Below are 27,746 nucleotides of genomic sequence, written 5' to 3'. Positions count from 1 at the left end.
TGTTGAGGAGTCTAGGACCAGAGGGCACAGCCTCAGAATAAGAGGGCAGACCTATGGAAAGGAAATGTGGAGGAATTGAGGGTGGTGAATCTGTGGGATTCATTGCCACAGACGGCTGTGGAGGCAAGTTGGTGGGTATTTTTAAGACGGAGATTGGCAGGTGCTGGATGAGTAAGGGCGTCAAAGGTCACGGGGAGAAGGCTGGAGGATGGCGGGGTTGAGAGGGAGAGATAGGTCAGCCACGATTGAATGGAAGGAGTCGACTTGACGGGCCAAATGGCCTAATTCTGCTCCTATCACTTATGATCTCATGAACATCACCCAGCGGCAGAATCCAGACATGAGGAGGTTTATTTTCCAGGAAGGTTTCCTCGGGCAGAGCTTGGATCTTGATTATTTTAATTTTTTATTTCCGGTCTATCCATCATGAGTGATTGCTGACTGTTAATTAAAGCCGGGCCTGTATTGCTGTTGTAATAACACCTTAAAGCCACAGCAGAAAGGTTAACTGCAGCGTATAAATCAGCCCTCGAACGCTGCGCGATTTAAAGTGAAGCTCCTCGTTAAACGGGCACTTACATGTTTCTCTCTGCATCATTGCCAGGTAATATTGGTCCCTAGACTCAGCTAGAAATTCACAGCGTAAGAGGAGTGCTAGCCCAAGCTTCCACTAGGTTAATTCCCGGAATGGCGGGACTGTCGTATGTTGAAAGGCTGGAGCGATTGGGCATAGAAGGATGAGGGGGGATCTTATTGAAACATATAAGATAATTAGGGGATTGGACACATTAGAGGCAGGAAACATGTTCCCAATGTTGGGGGAGTCCAGAACAAGGGGCCACAGTTTAAGAATAAGGGGTAGGCCATTTAGAACGGAGATGAGGAAGAACTTTTTCAGTCAGAGAGTGGTGAAGGTGTGGAATTCTCTGCCTCAGAAGGCAGTGGAGGCCAGTTCGTTGGATGCTTTCAAGAGAGAGCTAGATAGAGCTCTTAAGGATAGCGGAGTGAGGGGGTATGGGGAGAAGGCAGGAACGGGGTACTGATTGAGAGTGATCAGCCATGATCGCATTGAATGGCGGTGCTGGCTCGAAGGGCTGAATGGCCTACTCCTGCACCTATTGTCTATTGTCTATTGTCTATTGTCAATGCTACCTTAGTGTGACGCTGGTATGACTTCTAGTTTAGCCTTGGTTTAACTTTAGAGATGCAGTGTGGAAACAGCTCCCCACCGAGTCCACGCCGACCACCATCACCCTGTGCACTGGCACTATCCAACACACTAGGGACAATTTGCAATTTTACTGAAGCCAATTAATCTGCAAACCTGCACATTTTTGGAATGTGGGAGGAAACTGGAGCGCCCGGAGAAAACCCACGCGGTCACGGGGAGAACGTACAAGCTCTGTACAGACAGCACCCGTAGTCAGGATTGAACCCCAGTCTCTGGCATTGTGAGGTGGCAACTCTACCGCTGCACCACTGTGCTGCCCCAGGAACAGTGAGGTTTCTTTTTTGCGCACAGTTCAGTAAACAGATCTATCAAAAACCCTCCTCGCTATAGTGTTGCCACCTATCTTTGCAACACTAATGCTTTTGTCTCGCACCTCGTGAGTGTTCATCTCTGGCCTTTGTCCAACCGCCTGCCTATCAAAACCTCTCCTTGCCTGCGTTCACCTATGGCCTGCCAGGCTTTGTCTTGCCCCTCCTCGCTTTCTCCCCTCGTCCCCTCTCCCCGCCCAAATCAGCCCTCTGTTTCTCCATTGGCTCCACTGGGAAGGGCCACAGTGGACAAGACCGCCCCCTGTGCAAGGCTGTGGAACTGCAGGAGACTGAACTGAATGATGAACTTTGCAGAAAGACACAGCAAACCTGCAACTCCACCAGCCTTCAGGTGCTTTGTCAAAGACCCCACGGCGCTGTTCAGAAATTGAAGAAGGGCATTCACAATCAATTGGAATCACTTAAAAAAACTTGGATTAACAGGCAACGATCACATTTGTTGGTCTCACAACTGTTTTAATCGCTGGCTTTTGTTCCAACCATCTGCCTATCAAACCCCCCTTCCTTGCCTGTGTTCACCTATAACCTGCCCTCTACTCTCCTGGCTTTCTTCCCCACCTCCCCACCCCTACAATCAGTCTGAAAAAGGGTCCCGACCCGAAACGTCACCGATCCATGTTCTCCAGAGATGATGCTAGACACGCTGAATTACTCCAGCACTTTGTGTCTTTTTTGTTGTTGTAAACCAGCATCTGCAGTTCCTCGTTTCTACATCTATCACATTGTTGGTGCCTGATAGCAAAAGTCAAGAATCTTTAATTGTCACGTGTTCCAACAACGGAATAATGAAATTCTTACTTGCTGCTGCTTCACAGGCCTGTAAACACAATACCACCAGATGATATATAATAATTAAAAAAATCAATAAATTAATGACCGTGAGTCCAGTGCAAAAACCGGAGTTGTTAGTACAACCAAGGATAGACCATAAGCATTCTTGGAGTCTGGAGTCTGAAGAAGGGTCCCGACCAGAAACGTCAACTATCCATGTTCTCCAGAGATGTTGCCTGACCCACTGAGTTGCTCCAGCACTTTCTATCTTTTTTCATAGAAGACACTACTTGTGTAGTGTTCAAGAACCTAAGGGTTGCTGGGGAGCAGCGATTTAGTTTCGATTAGTTTCGAGGTACGGCATGGAAACAGGTCCTACGGCCCACCGACTCCACACTAATCGTAGACTGCCCGTTCACACACCAGTTCTATTTAATCCCATTACACACTGGGGGCAATATACAGAGGGCCAATTAACCTGCAAACCCACAGAAGTTTGGGATAATAATAATAATAATAATGCATTTTATTTATATAGCGCTTTTCATATACTCAAAGACGCTTTACAGAGATTTTGAGAACATAGGGAAATGAATAAATAGATAAATAAGTAAATAAATAAATGAACAGAGAAAGGAGACAGAAGGTGAGGTGATCTTCAGTGGTTGAAGGCAGTACTGAACAGGTGAGACTTCAGTGATGTTTTGAATGTGAGTGTGGAGGAGTCTCTAACGGTTTGGGGTAGTGAGTTCCATAGGGTGGGAGCAGCGATGGAGAAAGCCCTGTTCCCCCAGGATCTGAGTTTGGTCCGGATGTGGGGGGATAGGAGATTGGCAGCGGCAGAGCGGAGGGTGCAGGTGGGAGTGTGCCTGTGGAGGAGGTCGGTCAGGTAGGATGGGGCCAGGTTATGGAGGGCTTTGTAGGTTATGAGGAGGATTTTGTACTGGATTCTCTGGGGGATGGGGAGCCAGTGGAGTTTATAAAGGACGGGGGTGATATGGTCACGGATCGAGGTGTGTGTGAGTAGACGGGCAGCGGAGTTTTGAATGTATTGAAGTTTATTGATGATTTTTGAGGGTGCGCCATAGAGGAGGCTGTTGCAGTAGTCCAGACGGGAGGTGATGAAGGCGTGGATGAGGGTTTCTGCAGCTGTGGAGGAGAGGGATGGACGGAGACGGGCAATGTTTTTGAGGTGGAAGAAGGCTGTCTTTGTGATGTGTTTGATGTGTTTGTCGAAGGAGAGGGTTTGATCAAGGATGGTTCCAAGATTCCGGATGTGAGGTGAGGTGGATACTGGGAGACCATCAATGTTGAGGATGAAGTTTTGGGTGGATTTGGTGAGCATTTGGGATGTGGGAGGAAACTCTTTTTTTCCTGGTGCTCCATCCGGTTTTCTCCCACACTCCAAAGACTTGCAGGTTTGTAGGTTAATTGGCTTTGGCACGTTGTAAAATTGTCCCTAATGTGTAGGCTCGTGCCAGTGTACGGGATGATCGCTGGTGGGCTGAAGGTCCATTTTCCATGCTGTGTCTTTAAAGTCTAAAGAAAGCAACCAGGGTCATCAAAAGGCTAGCATTCCTGTGGTCCACAATTACCTCGTGCCTCATGTATTTATCTAGTAATAGTTGGGCAGCCACTTAAACGGGGAGTCCCTGCTGTGATATAATAAGACACTAAGTGCTGGAGTAACTCAGCGGGTCAGGTAGCATCTCTGGAGAACATGGATAGGTGACTTTTTGGGTCAGAGCCCTTCTTCAGACTAATTGTAATGGGGGTGCAGAAAGCTAGAGAAGAGAGGTAGGGGCGGAACAAAGCCTGGCAAGTGATAGGTGGATACGAGTGAAGGGGGTGGGTGAGGGTTTAGACTTTAGAGATACAGCATGGAAACAGGTCCTTCACCCACCGAGTCCAGGCCGACCAGCAATCGCTAGCACTATCCTACATCACAAGGGATCATTTACAATTTTACCAAAGCCAATGAACCTTCAAACCTGTACGTCTTTGGATTGTGGGAGGATATCGGAGCACCCGGAGGAAACCCACGTAGTCAAAGGGAGAACGTACAAACTCCTTACAGACAGCACCCATAGTCATTGAAACCAGGTCTCTACTGCTCTGTTTCCTCTCCTGAAACTTTGCGACTTTCGAAACTTTGTTGGCGCCAGAAACGCGGTGACAGCCTAGGCGAAGTCTGCTGAATGATTTTTTCAGATTGGCAAAAACAAAGAATTTCACTCGAGTACTAGGTACACTTGCCAAGAAAGTATCAATGAATGAAATAACTCCTTGAAGTTTGCCTCCGAGACCAACATTATTATTATTCCTAATTTGGCTTGATGTCAAATTTGGAGAGGAATAGATCGGGTAAGATGTACAGAGTCTCTTGCCCAGAGCAGGAACGAGAACCAGAGAACATAGGTTAAAGGTGAGGGGAGAACCATTTAATTGGAACCTGGAGGGTAACTTTTTCCCACAGAGGGCGGTTGGTGGGCGTGTAGACCGAGCTGCCGGAGGAGGTAGTTGAGGCAGATAGCATCGAAACGTTTAAGAAACGTTGAATTGCAGATTTTGAAATTAGATACCCATTATTATAGATCTTAAAGGGAATGTGCATATTTGTAGAATACCTGAAACCGGAGCACCGGTAGAGTTGCTGCTTTACAGTGCTTGCAGCGCCGGAGACCCGGGTTCGATCCCGACTACGGGTGCTGTCTGTACGGAGTTTGTACGTTCTCCCCGTGAGCGCATGGTTTTCTCCGAGATCTTCGGTTTCTTCCCACACTCCAAAGACGTTGGTAAATTAATCACAATCACAATAATACTTTATTAGCCAAGTAAGTTTTGCAATATCCGAGGAACTTTTGGTATAAGCGTAAATTGTCCCTAGTATGTGTCTAGGATACTGTTGATGTGCGGGGATCGCTGGTCGGTGCAGACTCGGTGGGCCTGTTTCCGTGCGGTATCTCTAAACTAAAAAACTAAACTAAACATTTGGACGTAAGATGGGTATATAGGGATATGGGGCAAACACAGGCAGGTGAGGCTAGTGTAGATGGGGCATGGTGGTCAGTGTGGGCAAGTTGGGCCGAAGGGCCTGTTTCCATGCTGTATGACTGACTGTATATACAGTGCCCTGCTTTGGCAGAGTGGAAGGTTAAGGGTGTTGTATGCTGTACATTGTACATATTAAGCCACACTCGCATTGTAAGATGATATCTTAATGAGTGCTTGCTCCCAATCCAAAGGCATCTGAAAATTGATCCGTTTGGACCCGTGCTGTGGGCTTGAGGAGACTGCATGCACACCTGGATAATTCAGTGTCACGTACATCGGGAAACATCCCAGCCTTGAAGTGCAGCAAATTAGCCCACCCTGATCAAGAGGGGGCTTGTGTCTTGTTTTAATTAGCCCCCGCCACGCCGAGTTTGAGAGCTCAATCTGAATCTCCGTTTCAGACCACCCACCGATTCCACCTCCTCCGTTTCCCCCTCAACAGGGGGCCATCGATCACCCGTTCACACTAGATCTACGTAATCCCACTTGCCCATCCATTCCATACGCACTGGGGGCAATTTACAGAGGTCAATTAACTGACAAACCTGCATGTTTTTGGGACGATGGAGGAAACCGGAGCTCCCAGAGGAAATCCACGAGGTGACAGGGGGAACGTGCAAACTCCACACACACACACACGCACGCACGCACGCACGCGCGCGCACACACACACACACACACACACACACACACACACACACACACACACACACACACACACACACACACACACACCCCCCCCCCCCCCCCCCCCCCCCCCCCCCCCCCCCAAGGTCGGGATCAAACCCGGGTCTCTTGCGCTGTGAGGCAGCTGTGCCACTGTGCCGCCCAGCTCTGTACTTCATTGTTGATTGCAGTGACTTGAGTAAAACACATAGTGCTGGAGGAATTCAGCAGGTCAGGCAGCATCTGTGGAGGGAATGGATAGGTACCGTTTTGAGTCGGGACCCTTCTTCCCACTGATTGTAGTAGATCTAGACACTCTATACGTAGATATAATCAAGTCAAGCTCAAGTTCAATAGATTTGTGCAAAGGGGAAGATACAGATTGCAGGATATAGTTAGACAGTGGCCTAAGTTTGACCAATATCCTCCGAAACAGAGAACACAAATACCTCAGCCAAACAAATCGAGAATTATATATATATTTCATTATGGCCTTAAAACAAGTCCTATATTAGCTTAATTTCTTTCAACCCTTAAACTCATAATTTTAGCTCTTTAACTAATTCCATTTCCTAGGTAGCACGCACAAAAAGGAACTGCTGATGCTATTTTATAGAAAAGGACGAAAGTGCTAGAGTAACTCAGTGGGTCAGGCAGCATCTCTGGAGAACATCTCAGGCAGCATCTCTGGAGAACATCTCAGGCAGCATCTCTGGAGAACATGTCAGGCAGCATCTCTGGAGAACATCGTTAGGTGAAGTTTCAGATTGGGTCTCAAGAAGGGTCCCGACCTGAACCGTCACCTAAAAAATGTTCTCCAGAGATGCTGCCTGACCCGCTGAGTTACTCCAGCATTTTGTGTCTATCTTAATGTTAGTGTTGAAGGGGCTGGGCTGAAGATCATAGACACTCCCTAGACTTGTGCAGACTTCAACCGTTGAGTTTTAATGTTACACCCAAGCATACTTACCTTGAAACGTATAAACTCTGTGACTAACCATGTAATTAAATGTTTTCTCAAAGTGTAATTACATTCTTTAGTCCCTGTAATATAATGGGGCTGAAAGTGGGACCTTTTGTTGCAGATAATCCTGTTTACTCATCTCCGTATTTATACTCTGTTTGGTCATGGCTCACAGATTGGGTCCAGTGGTAATTGGTGGGGTGCACTAACAAGGGAGTTGTGAGTTATTCCACTGCCATTGAAGTGCCCTCGTAAAGACTCAACACAGGCTCGAGGGCTGAATGGCCTCCTATGCTGTGAAATATATAGGTGGAAGAGTGGCGCAGCTCCAGAGCTGCTGCCTTACAGTGCCAGAGACCCAGGTTCAATCCTGACCTCGGGTGCTGTCCGAGCGTGGGGTTAGTACGTTCTCCTGGTGACTGCGTGGGTTTGCTCCAGTTACCTCCCACATCCCAAAGACGGGCGGGTTTGTAGGTTTAGTTTTATTTTAGTTGTCGGGATACAACAGGGAAACAGACTCATTGGCCCACCTCCGGGTGCTCCGGTTACCTCCCACATCCCAAAGACGGGCGGGTTTGTAGGCTAATTGGCCCTCTGTAAATTGCCCCTAGGGAGGTTGGTTTGCGTGATGGTCTGCGATTTCTCATGGTCTTGGATGGAGCTGTTCCCAAACCATGCTGTGATGTAGCCGGGGTGGGAAGGAGTGGTGACAGGGAGGCTCTCTCTCTCTCTGCATTGCACCTTGGAGTGTGGCTGAACCCCACAGCCTGGTGTGGAGCTCACCTATCCCCTGCCTAATGTCAAGTGGAAAAAGTCAAGAGTGTTTAATTGTCAATGCACTGATAACGGGACAATTAAAATCTTACTTGCTGCAGCTTTAAAGGCACGTGGAACATAACAGATAAACATGCCGTAAATTATCAGTTATTCTCAGTAAACCACTCCATGATAGTGTAAGACAATAACTGCAGATGCTGGTACAAATCGAAGGTATTTATTCACAAAATGCTGGAGTAACTCAGCAGGTCGGGCAGCATCAGTGTAATGTGTTGGAAGGAACAGCAGATGCAGGTTTAAACTGAAGGTAGACACAAAATGCTGGAGTAACAGCGAGCCAGGCAGCATCTCTGCGGAAGAAGGAGTGGGTGACGTTTTGGATCGAGACCCTTCTTCAGACTGCCCGTGATAGTGTGAGCTAGGCCACGTTGTGCAAACTGAGTAGAACACAGTGCACAGACCAAGCACTGGTCGTACGTGCCAGCCTTGAATGTGCCGTAAGCAAGACATGACCGGCTTACATCTATCTTTGAGCGTGTGAATGTGTTCTGAAGTTAACGAGCAGAATGCCTGAAAGGCAAGGCTTTATTCTCAGCCTGTTGTTTTAATTGTACGTGGATGGTGCTCCCACTGACTGGTGAAGTGTTGTCACGGAGCCTCAGTTACCTGCTCCCCTATTACCTGGGTGACAGAATATTTGTCGGCTGCAGGTTATGTTGGTTGGTGGTCGGTGCAGACTTGATGGTGGAGGCAGGTACGATAGTGGCGTTTAAGCTGCTTTTGGATAGGCAGGGAGTGGAGGGATTATGGATCACGTGCAGGTAGAGGAGATTAGTTTAACTTGATACCATTAGTACGGATATTGTGGGCCGAAGGGGCCCCGTTCCTTTTGCAGCGCCATTCTACGTAGAAAGGAACTGCAGATGCTGGTTTATGCCGAAGATAAACACAAAGTGCTGGAGTACTTAATGGGTCAAGCAGCATGTCCTGAAGAAGGGTGTGAAGCAGGGTCCCGGCCAGAAACATCACCCATCCTTCTCCACAAATGCTGCCTGACTCGTTGAGTTTCTCCAGCGTTTTTTCTCCTTCTTCAGTACTGGTCTATGTTCTTTTTAAATCGTAAATCATTCTAGATTCGCCCAGGGCACAGCTTTAAGGTCAGAGGGGCAAAGTTTAAAGGAGCAAGTTTGGTGGTGGGCGCCTGGAACACGTTGCCGGGGGTGGTGGTGCAGGCAGATACGATAGTGGCATTTTAGAGGCTTTTAAATGGGCACGTGGTTATGCAGGGAATGGGGGGGGGATATGGGAAGAACTGACCTTGTCTGAGATATTCAGCAACCCCTATCTGCAGCATTATTTATTGACTGGGCAAAGCTGGGAAGAAACCTGCAATGTACTCGGTGTAAACTCGCCTGTGCCGGTGATGAATAATTGCAATTTGCAAGCAGTTATAAAGATCTCTTAAAAATAAATGTCATTTGTGCTACTGCTGGGCTTAACATTCCAAATTAACACTGTCTGGTTAAACAACTGAGGTAATTTCGTAAAGGATTACACTTGAATGTATGAACATACTGCGTAGAGGGATATTCACCTTTACACCCTCGATCCCACGAGAGTAACAATCAATTACTTTGATCTCGCATTAAGCAGTGCAGCTCAGTAATAGGCCCTTTGGCCCATACTGTGTACTAGACGTGGTGCCATGCTAATCACCTCAGCCTGTGCATAATCCCTATCCCTCCATTCCCTGCATATCCGTGTGCCTATCCAAAAAGCCTCTTTATTGCCACCATCATATCTGCCTTCACCGCCACCCCTGGCAGCGTGTTCCTGGCCCCCACCACCCCACCAGGTGCCATGCACATCTCCTTTAAACTTCACCCCACACCTTTCTTTTAAACTTTGCCCCTCTCACCTTAAAGCTGTGCACTTTAGTTTTTTTTCATAGGAACAAGGAACTGTAAATGCTGTTTTACACAAAATGACACAAAGTGCCATTTAGAACGGAGATGAGGAAGAACTTTTTCAGTCAGAGGGTGGTGAAGGTGTGGAATTCTCTGCCTCAGAAGGCAGTGGAGGCCAGTTCGTTGGATGCTTTCAAGAGAGAGCTGGATAGAGCTCTTAAGGATAGCGGAGTGAGGGGGTATGGGGAGAAGGCAGGAACGGGGTACTGATTGAGAGTGATCAGCCATGATCGCATTGAATGGCGGTGCTGGCTCGAAGGGCTGAATGGCCTACTCCTGCACCTATTGTCTATTGTCTATAATAGGCAGCATTGCTGGAGAGCGTGGGTATGTGATGTTTTGGATCGGGACCCTTCTTCAGACTGAGACTCTTGCTTCTGAACATTATGATCTAATACGGTGGTGCAGCGGTAGAGTTGCTGCCTTACCGCTCCAGGGACCAGGTTCAATCCTGACCACGGGTGCTGTCTGTACGGAGTTTGTACGTTCTCCCTGTGACTGCTTGGGTTTTCTCCAGGTGCCCTGGTTTCCTCCCACACTCGAAAGACGTGCAGGTTTGTAGGTTAACTGGCTTTGGTAACGTTTTAAATTGTCCCTCGTGTGCAGGATAGTGCGAGTGTGCTGGTCGGGATGGACTCGGTGGGCCGAAGGGCCTGTTTCCACGCAATATCTCGGGTCTATTTCCCTTGGAGGGGAGAGAGGAATGTAGATTTGAAGCAAGTTGTGGATAGGAAGTGTAAAAATAGTCGAAATGAATTGGCGCAGATGTATTGACACGGAGAAAGGCGGAATGAAAAAGAAAACCGAGGAGAAATAGCTCGGCTTTACAGTTCCATAGTGATGGCTTTGTCATCTCCAGAACACTTGTTTACAACGCAGAACAATTTGGGAATACTTCTGATTTACAAGCCCCAACACCACTCCATCTCACTAATTTCCTTGTAAAATGTGGAAACTGATACACGACCATGTGCATGCATTTTATTAATATGTGAAAGAAATTAGGAACAGATGGCGAAAGTCACCATTTGGAGATAAGAGGCGCAACAAAAAAAAACCCTTGTGTTTCTGCACTCAAGGGAGGCAGTGCACATACTGATAAAATGCAGCAAATTAAGTCGCAGGCCAGCATCTGTAAACTATTCTTTTGAATTTAAAAGGCATTGGGTTGTGGGGTCGATGTGGGGGGAAGGTGTTTGGCCTGCTCCTTCCGCTCCCACCACACTGCCCCCCCGCCCCCCTCCCCGTAACTCTACACCCAGGCTCCAAGCAGAGTTGTAGGCCAAGACACTGTCAGCCAGTCGCTGCTCCCAATCAATTTTATATTAAGCCAATTTGTTTTATACACAGAAAAGAAAATTGTGTGCTCTTGATAATTATGTCAACATTTTATTAAAATCCCTCTTTCCGCAGCCTCCTGGTGTGGAAGTTAATTACTGAGGAAAGCGGTAATGAAGTAGCAAATTAAATTTTAATAAAGTGGGCTTTGCGGCTCCACGCGAGTTGTTTTTTTACTTTTACGGCTTTGTGGATGAGCTGGCACTATCTGTGTGGGATCGTACTGTGTAAGGGGCACGCGGACGTCTGTGGACGCTGAGGAACGTGGTTCAGTGGTTCGATGGCGCTTTTATTGTCACGTGTGCAAACGCACAGTGAAATTCCTTTCTTGCATACAGTCCAGTGGAGTATTGCCATCCCCGATTAGGAAAGTGTACAGTCTGCTGAGGCCACATGCAAGAGGCGCCATGTTTAGGAGCCATTTTCAGAGTCCAGTCCACGCTCTGGTTATTATGAGCAGTGCCCGTTCCAGGCGACCCCGAGGCTGCTGCAGGGCATTCCCTCTCCTCGCCTGTCCACCTTTGTGCCCCGGGGGTCGACCTCGAGGATGTGGTAGGCCAGACCCTCGGTTCCCTCTCCTCCCCTACAGTCCTCGTTCCTCGCCCGCCGTGTCCGGCGACATCACTGGCTCCATCCTCCCGCACTCTGGTCGTCGGGGGACGAGCAGGGGCAGCTCAGCGCATTAGGGAAGTTAGGGAACACCAACATAATCCCGGACATGGAGGGATAAGGATTATGTGCAGGTAGGTGAGAGTTGGTTTCATTTTCAGCACAGACATTGTGGGCCAAAGGGCTTGTTCTTGCGCTGTGTTATTCTATGTGCTATTTTCGATGGGTCAGGCAGAAAATATGGTGGGAATGGAGTCCAAAGAATGATCTCAACACAAAATGTCGCTTGTCCATCTCCCTCCACAGATGCTGCCTGACCCACTGAGTTACTCCAGCACTTTGTGTTGTAATCATTGACCACTCACACCCTGGTCATTCCCTCTTCTCCCCTCTCCCGTTGGGAAGAAGATACAAAAGCTTAAAAGCACCTGATTCAGGTGTGTGTGTGTGTGTGTGTGTGTGTGTGTGTGTGTGTGTGTGTGTGTGTGTGTGTGTGTGTGTGTGTGTGTGTGTGTGTGTGTGTGTGTGTGTGTGGGCAAGCGAGTGTGTGTGTTAATGTGTGTGAGTGTGCGTGTGCGAGTGAGTGTGTAAGTGCATGTGAGTGTGTGCGTTCGCATGTTTGAGTGTGAGCATGTGTGTGAATATGTTTGTGAGTGTGTAAATGTGAGTGGTTCTTGGTTCTTGGTCCTCCAAAATATTCCAAATGGAATTTAACAGGAGGTGGCGGAGTATGGACTTAAGCAAGAAGGGCTTCTTGGAGAAGAAGAGCTGCCTTAAATTTAGTTGCGTCTGGTTGAGTAACTATAGTAGGGTGAAGACTATTCCATGCTTTAACTGTGTGAGGGAAGAATGAATTGCTACACACATCTGTCTTGGTAGCTGGGATCTCGAATTGAATCGAATGCCCTCGTCTGCTCCCGATAGGTTGGGTTTGGTGTAGATTTGGTAATCTATGTCGAGCTGTCCATTTACCATTTTGTAAAAACAGGTCAAACGGTGGGCTTTACGTCTGTCTTGGAGAGTGTTCCACCCCAATGAATGTAGAAGTTTGGTAACACTCGTTTCTCTCTCACAGGTATTTGTAGGAAATCGAGCTACCTGTCTTTGGACACGTTCGATGGAAGAAATGTTTCTATTTGTGTATGGGTCCCATGCTGCAACTGCTTAGCCCAAATGAGGTCTAACAAGAGTGAAGTATAACTTCCCCTTGATAGAAGTCGAACAATGATAAAAGTTGCGTCTCAGAAAATTTAGCACACCTGTTGCATGATGAGTCTGACGATTCCAACGGAGATCGTTCTGTAATTCGATGCCAAGATGCTTGGTCTGTTTGGATTCTTCAAGGGTGGCACCAAGGATATTATAAGATGTTTCGCCTGGTTTCCTCCTCCTGGTGTCACGCATGGTTTCACATTTGGAAGGGTTGAACTGCATCCCCCATTGTTGTGACCACTCAACCATAGTATCCAGATCTTTTTGGAGAGCACGTGTGCACGTGTTTGGGAGTGTGCGCGTCCTAGAATGAGTGCTGGTATGTGAGTGAGTGCGTGCACGTGTGTGAACGAGTGTGTGTGTTTGAATGAGTGTGTGCGAGTGAGAGTACACTTTGTAAGCACGGCAGCCCGCACATTAACGAGCGCTTCCCTCTCCACAGTTGCTCTGTGCTGTCTCGTTCAGCAGTTGCCACGGTCAGTCTCGATCTGTGGGTGGGTGTGGGCAGGGTGGGGGGAAGGAATCTGAAGCATGCACTGCTGGAAGAGGCAGACACAGCTGCCTGCTGGTGGGAGGTGGGGGGGGGGGGGGTGGACACACAGAGACAGAACAAATCCCTGCAGCTCCCTGCAGCTGCCTGCAAAGGCATTCCAAAACAATTAGAGTCATAGAATCACACAATACAAAAACGGGCCTTTCGACTCGACTCGTCCCTGCCAACCAAGATGCACCATCCAAGCTTGTCCCATTTGTCTGCATTTGGCCCGTATCCCTTTAAACCTACCCTAACCATGTACCCTCACGACACTAACAATAACCTCAACTGAGATCTTATACAGTCCAAATGTCACCTATCGATGTTGTGGACAGTGAAAGGCCTGGATTGAGTGAATGTGGAGAGGATGTTTTCACTGGTGGGAGAGTCTAGGAGCAGTGTGCACAGCCTCAGAATAAAAGGACGTAGCTTTAGAAAGGAGATCAGGAGGAATTTCTTTAGCCAGAGGGTGGTGAATCTGTGGGAATCATTACCACAGATGGCGGTGGAGGCCGACTCAATAGGTATTTTTAAGGCGGAGATTGACAGATTCTTGATTGGGAAGGGTGTCAGGGACGGTAGCGCAGCGGTAGAGTTACAGCGAATGCAGCGCCGGAGACTCAGGTTCGATCCTGACTACGGGTGCTGCACTGTAAGGAGTTTGTACGTTCTCCCCGTGACCTGCGTGGGTTTTCTCCGAGATCTTCGGTTTCCTCCCACACACCAAAGACGTACAGGTATGTAGGTTAATTGACTGGGTATATGTAAAAATTGTCCCTAGTGTGTGTAGAATAGTGTTAGTGTGCGGGGATCGCTGGGCGGTGCGGACTTGGTGGGCCGAAAAGGCCTGTTTCCGCGCTGTATCTGAAATATGAAAAAAATAAATATATATATGAAAATTATGGGGAGAAGGCAGGAGAATGGGGTTGAGAGGGAAAGATAGATCAGCCATGATTGAATGGCAGAGTAGAATTGTTGGGCCGAATGGCCTAATTCTGCTCCTAGAACCTATGAACTTTTCCACAGATGCTACCTGTCCCGTTGAGCTACTCCAGCACTTTACATTGTCCTCTATAGACTGTGTCTATAGGTTGTAGTGCAGAATTTGATTTTTGCACTCGTATTACAGTTTTTAGTTTATTGAATATTGTTTTATTATTGTACCGTATATTATCTGTGTGTATTGCATTTACGAGCCTAAGTTGCTGTAAGTAAGAATTTCATTGTTCCGTCGTCAGGGCAGATGATAATTAAACTCTCCTGACTCTAAAGAAATAATGGAACACTTCTATTTGCAAACTCCCAACTCACCTCTCTTGAACAACCCAAAGTATATTTTACAGACTATTATGTGCTTTCAAAAATGTGGTTATCGTCACAACACAGGAAACACAGCAGGAAGCTTACAGATACTCAGGCTGTAAGAACACAAATCTTCTGGCACAAGAGACTGCAGATGCTGAAAATGTGAATGTCATAAAGTCATACAGAGTGGAAACAGGCCCTTCGGCCCAACGTGCCCACACCGACCAACATGTCTCATCTACACTAGTCCCACCTGCCTGCGTCTGACCCATATCCCTTTAAACCTATCCTATCCACGTACCTTTAAAAAGGAGATGAGGAGGAATTTCTTCAGTCAGAGGGTGGTGAATCTGTGCAATTCAATCTGAGGCCAAGTCAATGGATATTTTTAAGGTGGAGAATGATAGATTCTTGATTAGTACGGGTGTCAGGGGAGAAGGCAGGAGAATGGGGTTGAGAGGGAGAGACAGATCAGCCATGATTGAATGGTGGAGTAGACTTGATGGGCCGAATGGCCTAAGTGTGCTCCGAGAACTTATGAAATGTCACCCACTCTTTCCCCCCAGAGATGCTGGCTGACCCGCTGAGTTTGGCCAGCAGTTTGTGTCTATCCGGGTGAAATATGTTGCCCTTGGCCCCAGGTCACCCTGTTCAGTGCCACTCTCGAGTATACACGTTTTGGCTTAGCATTGGCTTAGTCAAGTCGCTCGTGACCTGGAAAAAACCCGGCACAGGGTGGCGATTAGTGGAAAATAATTCTTTGCCGTGAACAGGTTGAGCATAGACATGGTCTGCGGAAGGGCCTGTTCTTGTGCTGTCCTGTTCTATGTTCTAGAGGTGCTGTATGAGGTTGCTTAGGCAAGTATCGCCTAATGATTCCAGTGTCTGTCATGGTTCCTTCTGGTAATTTAGCCGTGTTAATTGGCCATTGTGAATTCTTAAATGTTGTTCCTTTGGCCAGCTGCCATGAGATGTAAAGAGTTAATTGTGCACTATGTCAGTGGCTGGTCTTGCTAGATAAGGCGACATCTTTGAAGTCAGCCCGTGCACTAAGTTGCTGGAGGTGATACAGACAGGCAGAGGCAGCTCATCAATCTTCCCGATAAGAGTTGAAAGCAATCCCGCGCTTTCTGATCAGAGGACAGGGCAGAGCAGTGAATTTATTCCCGGCTTGTTGGGAACAGTGAGAGCTGCTGGCAGCTGCTTTCCTGACATTTTACACCTCTGCGGCTGCATCGTTGACACTTACTGGACCGCGGGGGCTGACGTCTTAGAGCGTAAAACGTAGAATGAGGAACAGCACAGCCATAAAGGTCTGGAGTAACTCAGCGGGTCAGGCAGCAACTAACTCTGGAGAACACGGACATTGCCATTTTTTTTCCGGACTGCAGAAGGGTTCCGACTCGAAACGTCACCGATCCATGGTCTCCCGGGATGCTGCCTGACCCGCTGAGTTACTCCAGCACTCTGTGAAATGTCACCTATCCATGGTCTCCAGAGATGCTGCCTGACCCCTTGAGTTACTCCAGCACTCTGTGTATTTTTCTGTAAACCAGCATCTGCAGTTCCTTGTGTCTACATTTCTACAACTTTCAAAAAACATTTGGACAAGCACAGGGATGGGATAGGCCAAATGCAAGTGGGATGGGACTAGTGTAGATGGGGCATGTTGGCCAGCGTTGGCAAGTTGGGCCGAAGGGCCTGTTTCTGTACTGTCTGACTCTGTGGCGATCCCTTCCCCTGCCAGAGCTTGGCATAGACTGTGGCGGCGTTAGGCCTGATGAGACGTCCCCAGTGGAACGAGGATCTAGATTGTAATGAGGGTCCCAGTGCTGGAGGTGGGAGCCTGGGAGAAGATACTGACATTAGTTTACTTGTCCTTCCAGTTGGACTACTGTGGTCTGGCCAACACGTGACTCCAAACCCCAGCCAACACGTGACTCCAAATGCAGGGTCTCAACCAGAAATATCAACCACCCTTCTCCCTCTGCAGTCGCTGCATCTGTTGTATGCTGCACCTCTAAACTAACCTAGTTTAGTTCATTGTCACGAGTACCGAGCGAGGTACAGTGAAGAGCTTTTGTTTTCATGCTCTCCAGTCAAAGACTGAAAATGATTACAATCGAGCCGCCCCAGTATACAGCTACAGGATAAAGGGTATAATGTTTAGTGCAAGATAAAATCCGATTAAAGATAGTCCAAAGGTCTCCATCGGTGATGCAACCGGCAAAACAAAGGCTGGCCGCGTTGCCCGCCGTGTTCCAATAGCCGCCAGCAATCATGCTCCAATCTCCGCAACTGAGGAATGGCTGCTTGTGCGGGAGGGCCCCAAAATCCATGGCAACGGGAGCCCAGCGGGGGCCGAGGCCTGTGGTGTGAGAACCAATGGATGAAGCATTCTTAAAAGCTGCAGCAAAGAGCTGTCTTAGCCAGAGGCTGATTTAACAGCAAATCTTTAATGAGGGCACCGTCGGATGTTGAACGCAAAACTGCCTTCAGATCTATTAGACAAGATCCTGACTTCATTCCTTGGATTGCAGGAAGTTGAGACTTTAGAAATATAACGAGGAAACAGCCCTTCGGCCCATGGAGTCCGCGCCGACCAGCGATCACCCTGTCCACTAACACTATCCCACACACTAGGGGCATGTTACAATTTTACCAAAGCCATTAACGTACAAACCTCTTTGTCTTTGGAGGAAACCGGAGCACCCGGAGGAAACCCACTTGGTCACAGGGAGAATGTAAAATTCCGCACAGACTTCACTCATAGTCAGGATCCAACCTGGCGCTGTAAGGCAACAACTCTACCGCTGCTCCACCGTGCTGCCCAAAATGTGGAACTGGTGTCTTTACTGGGGCAGCACAGCGGTAGAGTTGCTGCCTTACAATCCCAGAGACCCAGGTTCGATCCTGACTACGGGTGCCGTCTCTGCGTTTGCACGCTCTCGCTGTGACCCCGTGGGTTTTCTCTGGGTGCTCCGGTTTCCTCCCACACTCCAAAGATGTGTGGGTTTGTTACTTAACTGGGTTCAGTAAAAATTGTAAATGGTCCCGGGTGTGTAGGATAGTGCTACTGTACGGGGGGATCGTTGGTCAGAGCGGACTCGGTGGGCCGAAAGGGCCTTTTTCCATGCTCCATCTCTAAAGCCTAAAGATGGACTGATAGTGAGTGGGAGGGGAGAAGGGAGGAAAGGTGGGGAGGGGTGGAAAATCAGCAGATGGAAGAGGAATTGAGTGATGGGGACCAGGGAGAGAGCTATCTCCTGTGCTCTCTCCCACGCTCACTCCTCAATCAGTGTCACAGGGCAATAAATTATCATGTTATTAACACAGTACAGTTTATTGGAGATCAAATGAGCTGCACTATTCCCTGCAGAGGATTCATTCAAAAGTATTTAATTGTCTGTAAAGCACTTTGCTCTTCCCTGCAAGGGATGTCGGACATTTGCTGCAATAATGTGTGGCGTTCCCTCACATAACCCAGGTGACAATCCCCTGCCTGTGTGGGATCAGGTGTGGATTCAGATGGCTGTTAACTACAGCCCAACACCTCGACAACCTGTTGCTAATGTTGTCGGTTCGATTCCCACCAGGGGAATTAAGAACAAAGTCATTTAATTTAAAAGACTCGTACGTTCATAAGTTCTAGGAGCAGAATTAGCTCTACTCTGTCATTCAATCACGGCTGAGCTATAAGAAAATCTGTGGGTGAATAGGATTGCTCAGGGGGGCCAGCATGGACTTGATGGGCCCAAAGGCCTCTTTAAATTGAAAAAAATGGCCAAGTGACGCCAGGGCGGGGGAGAGAGATAGAGAGGAGTGTGTGTGAGTGAGAGAGAGCGGCTGTGTAAGTGTGAAAGAATATGAGGCTGCTTATGTGTTTGTTTCTGTGTGTGTGTGTGAGAGAGTGTGGCTCTTTGTGTTTTTATTTTTGTGTGTGTTTACTAAGCGAGCGAGAGAGAGAGAATGGCTCTTTATGTGTTTCTATCAGTGACTTTGTGTCTGTGTGTGTCTACGTCTATGTGTGTGTGTGTTTTGTTTATGTGTGCGTGTCTGTGTATGTGTCTGTGTGTGTGTCTGTCTGTGTGTGTGTGTGTGTGCGCGTGTGTGTGCGCGTGTGTGTGTTCACACTGTCTGTGTGTGTGCGTGTGTGTGTTCACACTGTGTGTGTGTGTGTGTGTGTGTGTTCACACTGTGTGTGTGTGTGTGTGTGTGTGTGTTCACACTGTGTGTGTGTGTGTGTTCACTGTGTGTGTGTGTGTGTTCACACTGTGTGTGTGCGTGTGCGTGCGTTCACACTGTCCAGCACTGTCCTCTGTGCACAGAGACCAACCATCTCCGTGCGGAGCTGCTGGGAGCAGTGACTGTACAGCACAACACGAGATCGGAAGCATCGGCTCTCTGATTACATTTGAGATTATTGGGGATTAAATTACTGCCAATTGCAGCCCAGTGGAATGCTGTCATTCAGTTGAAAATTGGAACTAAGCGTTGTAAGGTTGGTGGGGATAGGGTGAAAACGTCCAACTCACTATTCTGTGTCTTCCTGTGTGTGTGAGAGAACATGTGTAGCTGTTTATGTGTTTATTTCTGTGTTTGTGTGTGTTTGTTTCTGTGTGTGTGTGTGTGGCTGTGTGTCCACATGTGAGTGTAACTGTTCATGTATTTGTAACTACATGTATTTGTATGTGAGTGTGTGGCTGTTTGTGTTTGTTTCTGTACGTGTTTGAGTGTGTGGCTGTTTATGTATTTGTTTCTGTGTGTGTGTGCACGTGTGTGTGTGACTGTTTATGTATTTGTTTCTGTGTGTGTGTGCACGTGTGTGTGTGTGGCTGTTTATGTATTTGTTTTTGTGTGTGGCTGTTTATGTATTTGTGTGTGTGTGTGTGTGTGTGTGTGCGGCTGTTTATGTTTTTGTTTCTGTCCAACTCACTTTCCCCCTAGCCCTGAAACAACTCCCGTTCTGCTAGTTATACAGACATTAGGTGATTTAATTATCACAAGTGGATTATTTAACTCAATCGGAGGTAGCTGGAGGATGTAGATTTGGGCGATTCCCCTTCAATCCATCTTTATTATTCATTCCTCTCTTTTTTTAGTTTTTATTGTTGACTACTTAGGGTTTAATTAGTCCATAACTGCGCTCCGCATTCTGGCTGTTGGCGTGTTTAGGTTTATTATTGTCATTTGCATCGAGGTACATTGTAATGAACAGTTTTGCATGCTGTCCAATTAGATCAGATAATATGATGAAGAAGAATGGTCTTGTCCTGAACCGTTTCCTATCCACGTTCCCCAGAGACACCACCTGACCCACTGAATTAGTCTGGATTGGTTTAGTTTATTGTCACGTGTACCGAGCGAGGTACAGTGAAAAGCTGTTTGTTGCACGCTAACCAGTCAGCAGAAAGACTACTGGATTACAATTGAGCCATCCACAGTATGCAGATACAGGATGTTTAGTGCAAGATAAAGTCTAGTATAAAGTCCCATTAAAGAATGAGGTAGATAGTAGCTCATGACTGCTCTCTAATTGGTTCAGTTTCCTGATAATTGCTGGGAAGAAACTGTCCCTGGATCTGGAGGTGTGCGTTTCACACTTCCGTACCTCTTGCCTGATGGGAGAGGGAAGAAGGGGGAGTGACTGGGGTGAGACTGGTCCATGGTTATGCTGGTGGCCTTGTCGAGGCAGCGTGAAGTGTCTCCAGCATTTTGTGTCTTTCTTTTGTACCTTGTTTCTATGTTTTGACTGTTCCATTGCAAAATCGAGTCTGAAGAAGGGTCCTGACCCAAAACGTCACCTATCCATGTTCTCCAGAGATTCTGCCTGACCCGCTGAGTGACTCCAGCACATTGTGCCTTTTTTAGATAATACCATACACCAGTACAATCAGGTCAAACTTAAGTACAATAGTTTAGTTTATTATTGTCATGTGTACTGAGGTACGGTGAAAGCTTTTATTTGCGTGCTATCCAGTCAAAGAAAAAGCTATACGTGATTCCAATCAAGCCGTCCACAGTGTACAGATAAAGGGCACCGCATTTAGTGCAATATATAACATTGAATTCCAATAGAGTTTGATTAAAGATAGTTCAAAGGTCTCCAATGAGATGGATAGGGAGTCAGGACTGCACTATAGTTGATGAGAAGACAGTTTAGTTGCCTGATAACAAAGGGGAAGATACAGATCGCAGAATATAGTTCTGTAGTGCATCAGTTCCAGAGACAAAGTCAAATGTCCACAGTGAAGTAGCAGTGAATCGGACAGCACCCGAGCTTATGGAAGGACCGTTCAGAAGCCTGATAACAGCGGGGAAGAAGCTGTTCCTGAGTCTGGTGGTGCGCGCTTTCAGGCTTCTGTACCGTCTGCCGGACTGAAGCGAGGAGAAGAAGGAATGAGTGGGGTGGGACAACTCTGTGATTATGCTGGTTGCTTTTCCAAGGCAGCGTGAAGTGTGGATGGAGTCAGGCAGGGACTCTTCAGTCTGACTCGGGGGCAGTTTCTGTGTGCATGTACCCAGGGTTGGGAGGTCCTGAAGGTTCGGCGGACTGCAGGACCGGGAGGGAGCTGCAGGAGATGCCGGACACGAGGAGCAAGGGCCGGTGGGAGGGTGAACCGGGGTATCGCCTCCAGTGCCTTCAAGGTCGGCTGCAGGAGCTTTGTCCCCACGGCAGAAAGATGGCCGGGCGGGGAGAGGGACGCCGGATCGTAGGCTGATCCAGTCGGAAGGCCCAGCACGAGGCTGGGGCTTACCTGGATCAGGAGCCACTCCAGTAGACCGAACACATGGACCGGATTTTAGACTTTAGAAATGGCACCAAAACAAGGCCGAGCCTGCATGTGTAAATATGTAAAAATAATTTCACCGTGCAGTTGCACATGTGACAGACAAAGCACCATTGCACCATGAAATCTCTGTTGCCACAGTCATAGAGTGCTACAGCGCACAAACAGGCCCATCAGCCTAACCTGTGCACACCGACCAACATGTCCCATCTGCGCTAGACCCACCTGCCCGTGCTTGACCCATCCTGTCCTATCCATGTACCTGTCTCATTGTTTCTTAAACTTTGCAATAGTCCCTGCCTCAACTACCTCCTCTGGCACTTGTTCCACACACCCACGTTACCGCTCAGATTCCTATTAAATCTCCCCCCTTCACCTTAAACCTACGTCGCCCGTACATACACTACTGTGCACACCCAGGGAGTGTGTGTCCAGCTGAGAATGCGTGGAACCAGGGGGTTTATGCTGATATTGGTGCACATCTTCAGAGGGGATGTGTGCAGATGTTTATAAACATCCAGAGGTGTGTGCAGATGTACGCTGGGGATCTGTGGCTGATGATAATCGTGCTTTCAGGGATCATCACCCCAGCTATGGATGCATTCCTTCTGCGGAACAGCCTCACGGGGAATATGCACAGCTGCTGGCTTGTTCCCAGGGAGACTGTGCAGATGTTGACATGCTTCCCAGGAAGACTGTGCAGATGTTGCTTTAGTTTAGTTTCATTTAGTTGAGTTTGTTTTTATTGTTCACGAGAAACAGTGAAAAGCTTTTTAGTTGCGTGCTGCCCAGTCAGCGGCAAGATGAAATACCTGTATCATTACAACTGAGCCGTCCACAGTACGCAGATGCAGGATAAAGGGAATAACGTTTGGTGCAAGGTAAAGTCCGATTGAAGATAGTCTGAGGGCCTCCAATGAGGTAGATGGGAGATCAGCGTGCTCTCTAGTTGGTGAGAGGACGGTTCAGTTGCCTGATAACAGGTGGGAAGAAACTGTCCCTGAATCTGGAGGTGTGTGTTTTCACACTTCTGTACCTCTTGCCCGATGGGAGAGAAGAGGAGAGGGAGGGACCGGAGTGAGACTGGCCCTTGATTGTGCTGCTGGCCTTGCCGAGGCAGCGTGAAGTATAGATGGAGTTGATGGAAGGGAGGTTGGTTTGTGCGATGGTCTGGGCTGCGTCCACAACTGTCTGCAATTTCTTGCGGCCTTGGATGGAGCTGTTCCCAAACCATGCTGTGATGCTTCCTGATAAAATGCTTTCTGCAGCACATCTGCGGAGGTTGGTGAGAGATGTCTGGACCTGTGGTCTCTGGAAGATAAAGGGAGTAATACTCAAATACAGAGTGGCTTTGTATATAATAACTACGCCATCATTCCTCCTCCTCCCTGCTCCTGTCCGGCAGAAGGTTGAAAACGTGCAACACCAGACTCAGGAACAGCCTCTTCCCCTCTGTTATCAGGCTTCTGAACGGTCCTTCCATAAGCTAAGGTACTGTCTGATTCACCTCCTCCCCTTTTGCGGACATTGGATTTTATCTGTGGGACTGGTGCGCTACAATGCTGAGAACTATATTCTGCACTCTGCATCTTCCCCTTTGCTCTACCTATTGTACTTAAGTTTGACGATTGTATTGATGTATGGTATTATCTGATTTGATTGGGTAGTACGCAAAACAAAGTTTTCCACTGTACCTCGGCACACGTGACAATGATAAACCTAAACCTAAATCTGCATACACAAGAAACTGCAGATGCTGGTTAATCAAAAAAGACAGAGTGCTGGAGTAACTCTGCAGGCCAGGCAGCATGTCTGGAGAACGTGGATAAGTGACTTTTCAGGTAAGTGTCTTTTTTGGATAGGTGACGTTTCAGGACTTGTAGTTGTCCCGACAAAAACATCACCTATCTACGTTCTCCAGGGATGCTGCCTGGCGATTAGGTGGCACAGTGGTGCAGCGGTAGAAATGCTTCCTCACAGCGCCAGAGCCCCGGGTTTGATCCTGACTATGGGTCTGTCTGTACGGAGTTTGCATGTTTTCCATGTGACCACGTGGATTTACTCCAGGTGTTCCGGTTTCCTCCCACACTCCAGATTTGTAGGTTGATTGGCTTTGGTAAAATTATAATATGTCCCTAGTGTTTAGGACAGTGCTAGAGTAAGGGGTGATCGTTAGTCGGCATGAACTTGGTGGGGTGAAAGGTCTGTTTCCACACACTATCTCTAAGGTCTAAAGAGACCTGGTCACACGAGAGGTGTTTGGGTGAATGTCACGATAACTCTAACTCTGCAGTCTAAAGACTGAAGAGTCGGGTCAGGTCGAGGTTCATAAGTTATTGGAGCAGAATTTGGCCATTCAATCCATTGAGTACTCCACCATTCAATCATGGTTGATCTATCTTTCCCTCTGGCCCCATTCCCCTGCCCTCTCCCCATATCCACATAAGATAGGTGGATGATGGTCTCTGGAACTGATGCGCTACAATGCAGTGAACTATTCTCTGCACTCTGTATTTTTCCCTTTGCTCTACCGATTGCATTTGAGGTTGACGTGATTGTATTTATGTGTGCTATTATCTGATCTGTTTTGATAGCAAATAATACATAAGCTTTTCACTGTACCATGGCACACATGACGATAATAAACCTAAATCGAAATCTGCAGATGACCATGTATCTCTGAAGTCTAATGTTTTGTGTCGGATGTAATGCTGAGGCTTTATATGGCACTGGTCAGAGCACATTTGGAGTATTGTGAGCAGTTTTGGGCCCCATGTCTGATGAAGGATGTGCTGGCGTTGGAGAGGGTCCAGAGGAGGTTTACGAGAATGATCCCAGGAATGACTGGGTTAACATATGATGAGCGTTTGACGGCACTGGGCCTGTACTCGCTGGAGTTTCGAAGAATGAGGGGCGACTCATAAAAACTTACCGAATAGTGAATAGCCTGGATAGAGTGGATGTGGAGAGGATGTTTCCACTAGCGGGGGGTGTCTAGGAGTAGAGGTCACTGCCTCAGAATAAAAGGACGTACCTTTAGAAAGGAGATGAGGAGGAATTTCTTTAGGCAGAGGGCGGTGAATCTGTGGAATTCATTGCCGCAGACGGCTGTGGAGGCCAAGTCATTGGGATTTGTGAAGCGGAGATTGACAGGTTCTTGGTTAGTGCGGGTGTCAGGGGTTACGGGAAGAAGGGAGGAAAATGGGGTTGGGAGGGAAAGATAGATCAGCCATGATTGAATGGCGGAGTAGACTTGATGGGCCGAATGGCCTAATTCTGCTCTGAGAACGTTTATGAACTTATGATTCCACACTCCAGTGGCACTGACGGGTGATTCCCTGTGCTTTCTCTGCAGGTTTTGGTTGACTCGGTGGAATCTGGGGACGGAGGTCCACTGCTGTACGAGAACGTGACCATCGCCGAGGGAAACCCCATTTTCCGTGACCTGGTCTTCAGCCCAGAATACCAGTACATCTACGCCATGACGGAGAAGAGGGTGAGTGGAGGGAGCAGCGGCCGCAGGATGGCCGGGATACCTGGGCTCCTGGTCCGGAGGCACGGGGATGCCCCCTGTGCTGGCGTTCCGGCGAATCCCAACGGGATAATGTAGGGTTGGAATGGGGGGGGGGGGGGGGGGGGAGGGAGGGAGGGTGAGGCAGAGGCGAGAGGCAAGCGAGCACGGTGCCTGCACCATCTCAGAACGGTGACCACGACACACCGAAGCCCAAAGCTACTTGCGGCAACTTCTGTCAATGACCTTCTGATGTTCAGTGTCCATGGAGTAGAGTTGGTCTCCACTGGTCAGTTGGTCATAGAGTCACACGGCACGGAAACAGGCCCTTTGGCCCAACTCATCCACGCCGACTAAAGATGCCCCAAGCAAGCAAGTACCAGCTGCCTGCATTTGGCCCACATCCCTCTAAACCTCACCTATCCACAACCTTGTGTCATTGTCTTTTAAATGTTGGAATGTTATCTACCTCAACTACCTCCTTTAGACCTTAGGCATTGGAGATTCTGGTAGCTCGTTCACTACACCACCAGCCTCTGAGTCAAAAAGTTGCCCCTCAGGTTCCTATTAAATCTTTCTCGCCTCACCTTAAACCTGTGTCCTTCAGTTATTGATTTTCCTACCCCTGGTAAAAGGCTCCGTGCATTGATCCTATCTATTCCCCTCATGGTTTTATACACCACTATAAAATCACCCCTCAGCCTCCTGCGCTCCAAGGAATAGAGTCCTAGGCCTGCCCAACCTCTCCCAATTGCTCAGGTCCTCGAGTCCTGGCAACGTCCTGGTAAATCTTCTCTACACTCTTTCCAGCCTAACAACTTCCTTCCTGTAGCAGCGTGACCAAATATAGAGCCTCTCCCTCGCCATGAGCTCCATCTACACTTCACGCTGCCTCGGGAAAGCAGCCGACATCATCAAGGACCTTTGTCACCCCGGTCATTCCCTCTTCGCCCTCTCCTGTTGGGAAGAAGATACAAACACTTAAACACCTGCCACCAGACACAGCAGCTGCTGATATCAAACTATTGAGCCATCCTCCCCCCTGATCTTCCAACCTAACTCATTGGGGATTTTGAACTTTTGAAATTCATTCGCTCTCTCCCCGTCAGTTTCCTTGTGTTATCTCTAAACGAAACGCTAAACTAAAATCGTCAGCTAAATGGCATAAATAAAGCTGCTTTTGGTACACAGGGTGAGCTAAGTTCTAATGTTTTTCGGAGCAGAATTAGGCCATTCATACCATCAAGTCTACACCATTCACTCAAGGCTGATCTATCATTTCCTCTCAACCCCATTCTCCTACCTTCTCCCCATAACCCCTGACACCCGCACTAATCAAGAATCTATCAATCTCTGCCATAAAAAATATCCATAAATAATATTACAAATTATATAAATATTATAAATATTAAACTTATTATAAATAAAGTTTGGAGGCACAACACAAGCATTAAAACCTAAACACATCTCAACACAGGGGGAGTTTGTACAAGTATGGCGAGGTTGGTCTGAAGAAGGGTCTCGACCCGAAACGTCACCTATTCCTTTTCTCCAGAGATACTGCCTGTCCTGCTCAGTTACTCCAGCATTTATGTTTGTCTTTAGTGTAAACCAGCATCTGCAGTTCCTTCCTACACGCGAGGTACAGTTTAGTATAATTTAGAGACGCAGCGTGGAAACAGGCCTCTCGGCCATTTGAGTAGACGCCAACCATCGATGACCCGTTCACACTAGTTTTATGTTATCCCACCTTCTCATCCACTCCCTGCACAGTAGTGGGCAAATTGACGGCAATCTGTTCGATGACGTTGAGCTTGGCGGTGGTACGGCCTTCAACGTTGAGCTGCAGTAGCGCTTAACCTTGACGGTTGGCGGCGTTTGACGGTGCCGCCTGGCCTGGGGAGGCACGGCGGTCTGTGGTCTGCAGACGTGGCAAAGACATTAGTTTCGCTTTAAGGGCTTACGAGCCTGTAAGCTCCTCGTGGGGGAGGCCGTGTGAGAGGTTGTCTTTGTCAGTAGCGATGAAGAGGTGGGGTCTCGTCGACAGTGCCTTCTGCGAGTGTGGGGACCCAACACAGACAGTGGAGCACATGGTCACCAGTTGTCCCCAAATACCGCCCACCGAATGGTGAACGAGGTTTTTAGATTTTTTAGATTTAGAGATACAGCGCGGAAACAGGCCCTTCGGCCCACCGGGTCCGCGCCGCCCAGCGATCCCCGCACATTAACACTATCCTACACACACTAGGGACAAATTTTACATTTGCCCAGCCAATTAACCTACATACCTGTACGTCTTTGGAGTGTGGGAGGAAACCGAAGATCTCAGAGAAAACCCACGCAGGTCACGGGGAGAACGTACAAAGTCCGTACAGACGGCGCCCGTAGTCAGGATCGAACCTGAGTCTCCGGCGCTGCATTCGCTGTAAGGCAGCAACTCTACCGCTGCGCCACCGTGCCGCGCCTTAGGTCTGATTGACCTGGACGATGACACGTTCTCCTGGCTCGCCTCAACGGAGCTGCAGCTCCAAAAGACATACGACAGGAGCAGAAAAAGTGGGCAAATTTACAGAAGCCTGTTAACCTACAAATCTGCACGTCTTTGGGATGTGGGAGGAAACCGGAGCACCCAGAGGAAATCCACATGGTCACAGGGAGAATGTGCAAACTCCACACAGACAGACAG

General features: G+C 48.1%; 1 protein-coding gene across 1 annotated transcript in view; it reads left to right on the top strand.

The window, feature by feature from the left end:
• Positions 1-27,746, top strand: part of plxna1b (plexin A1b) — a 138,040-nt gene that overhangs the window by 99,304 nt on the left and 10,990 nt on the right. Inside the window, exon 4 of the mRNA XM_078414236.1 lies at positions 24,905-25,045. Within this exon, the coding sequence (XP_078270362.1) occupies positions 24,905-25,045 (141 nt within the window). The remainder of the gene's footprint in view (positions 1-24,904; positions 25,046-27,746) is intronic.

This window comes from Rhinoraja longicauda, chromosome 17, assembly GCF_053455715.1.
Source record: "Rhinoraja longicauda isolate Sanriku21f chromosome 17, sRhiLon1.1, whole genome shotgun sequence".
NCBI lineage: Eukaryota > Metazoa > Chordata > Chondrichthyes > Rajiformes > Arhynchobatidae > Rhinoraja > Rhinoraja longicauda.
The sequence above is the reverse complement of the archived record's forward strand: the minus strand, read 5'-3'. Positions and strand labels throughout refer to the sequence as shown.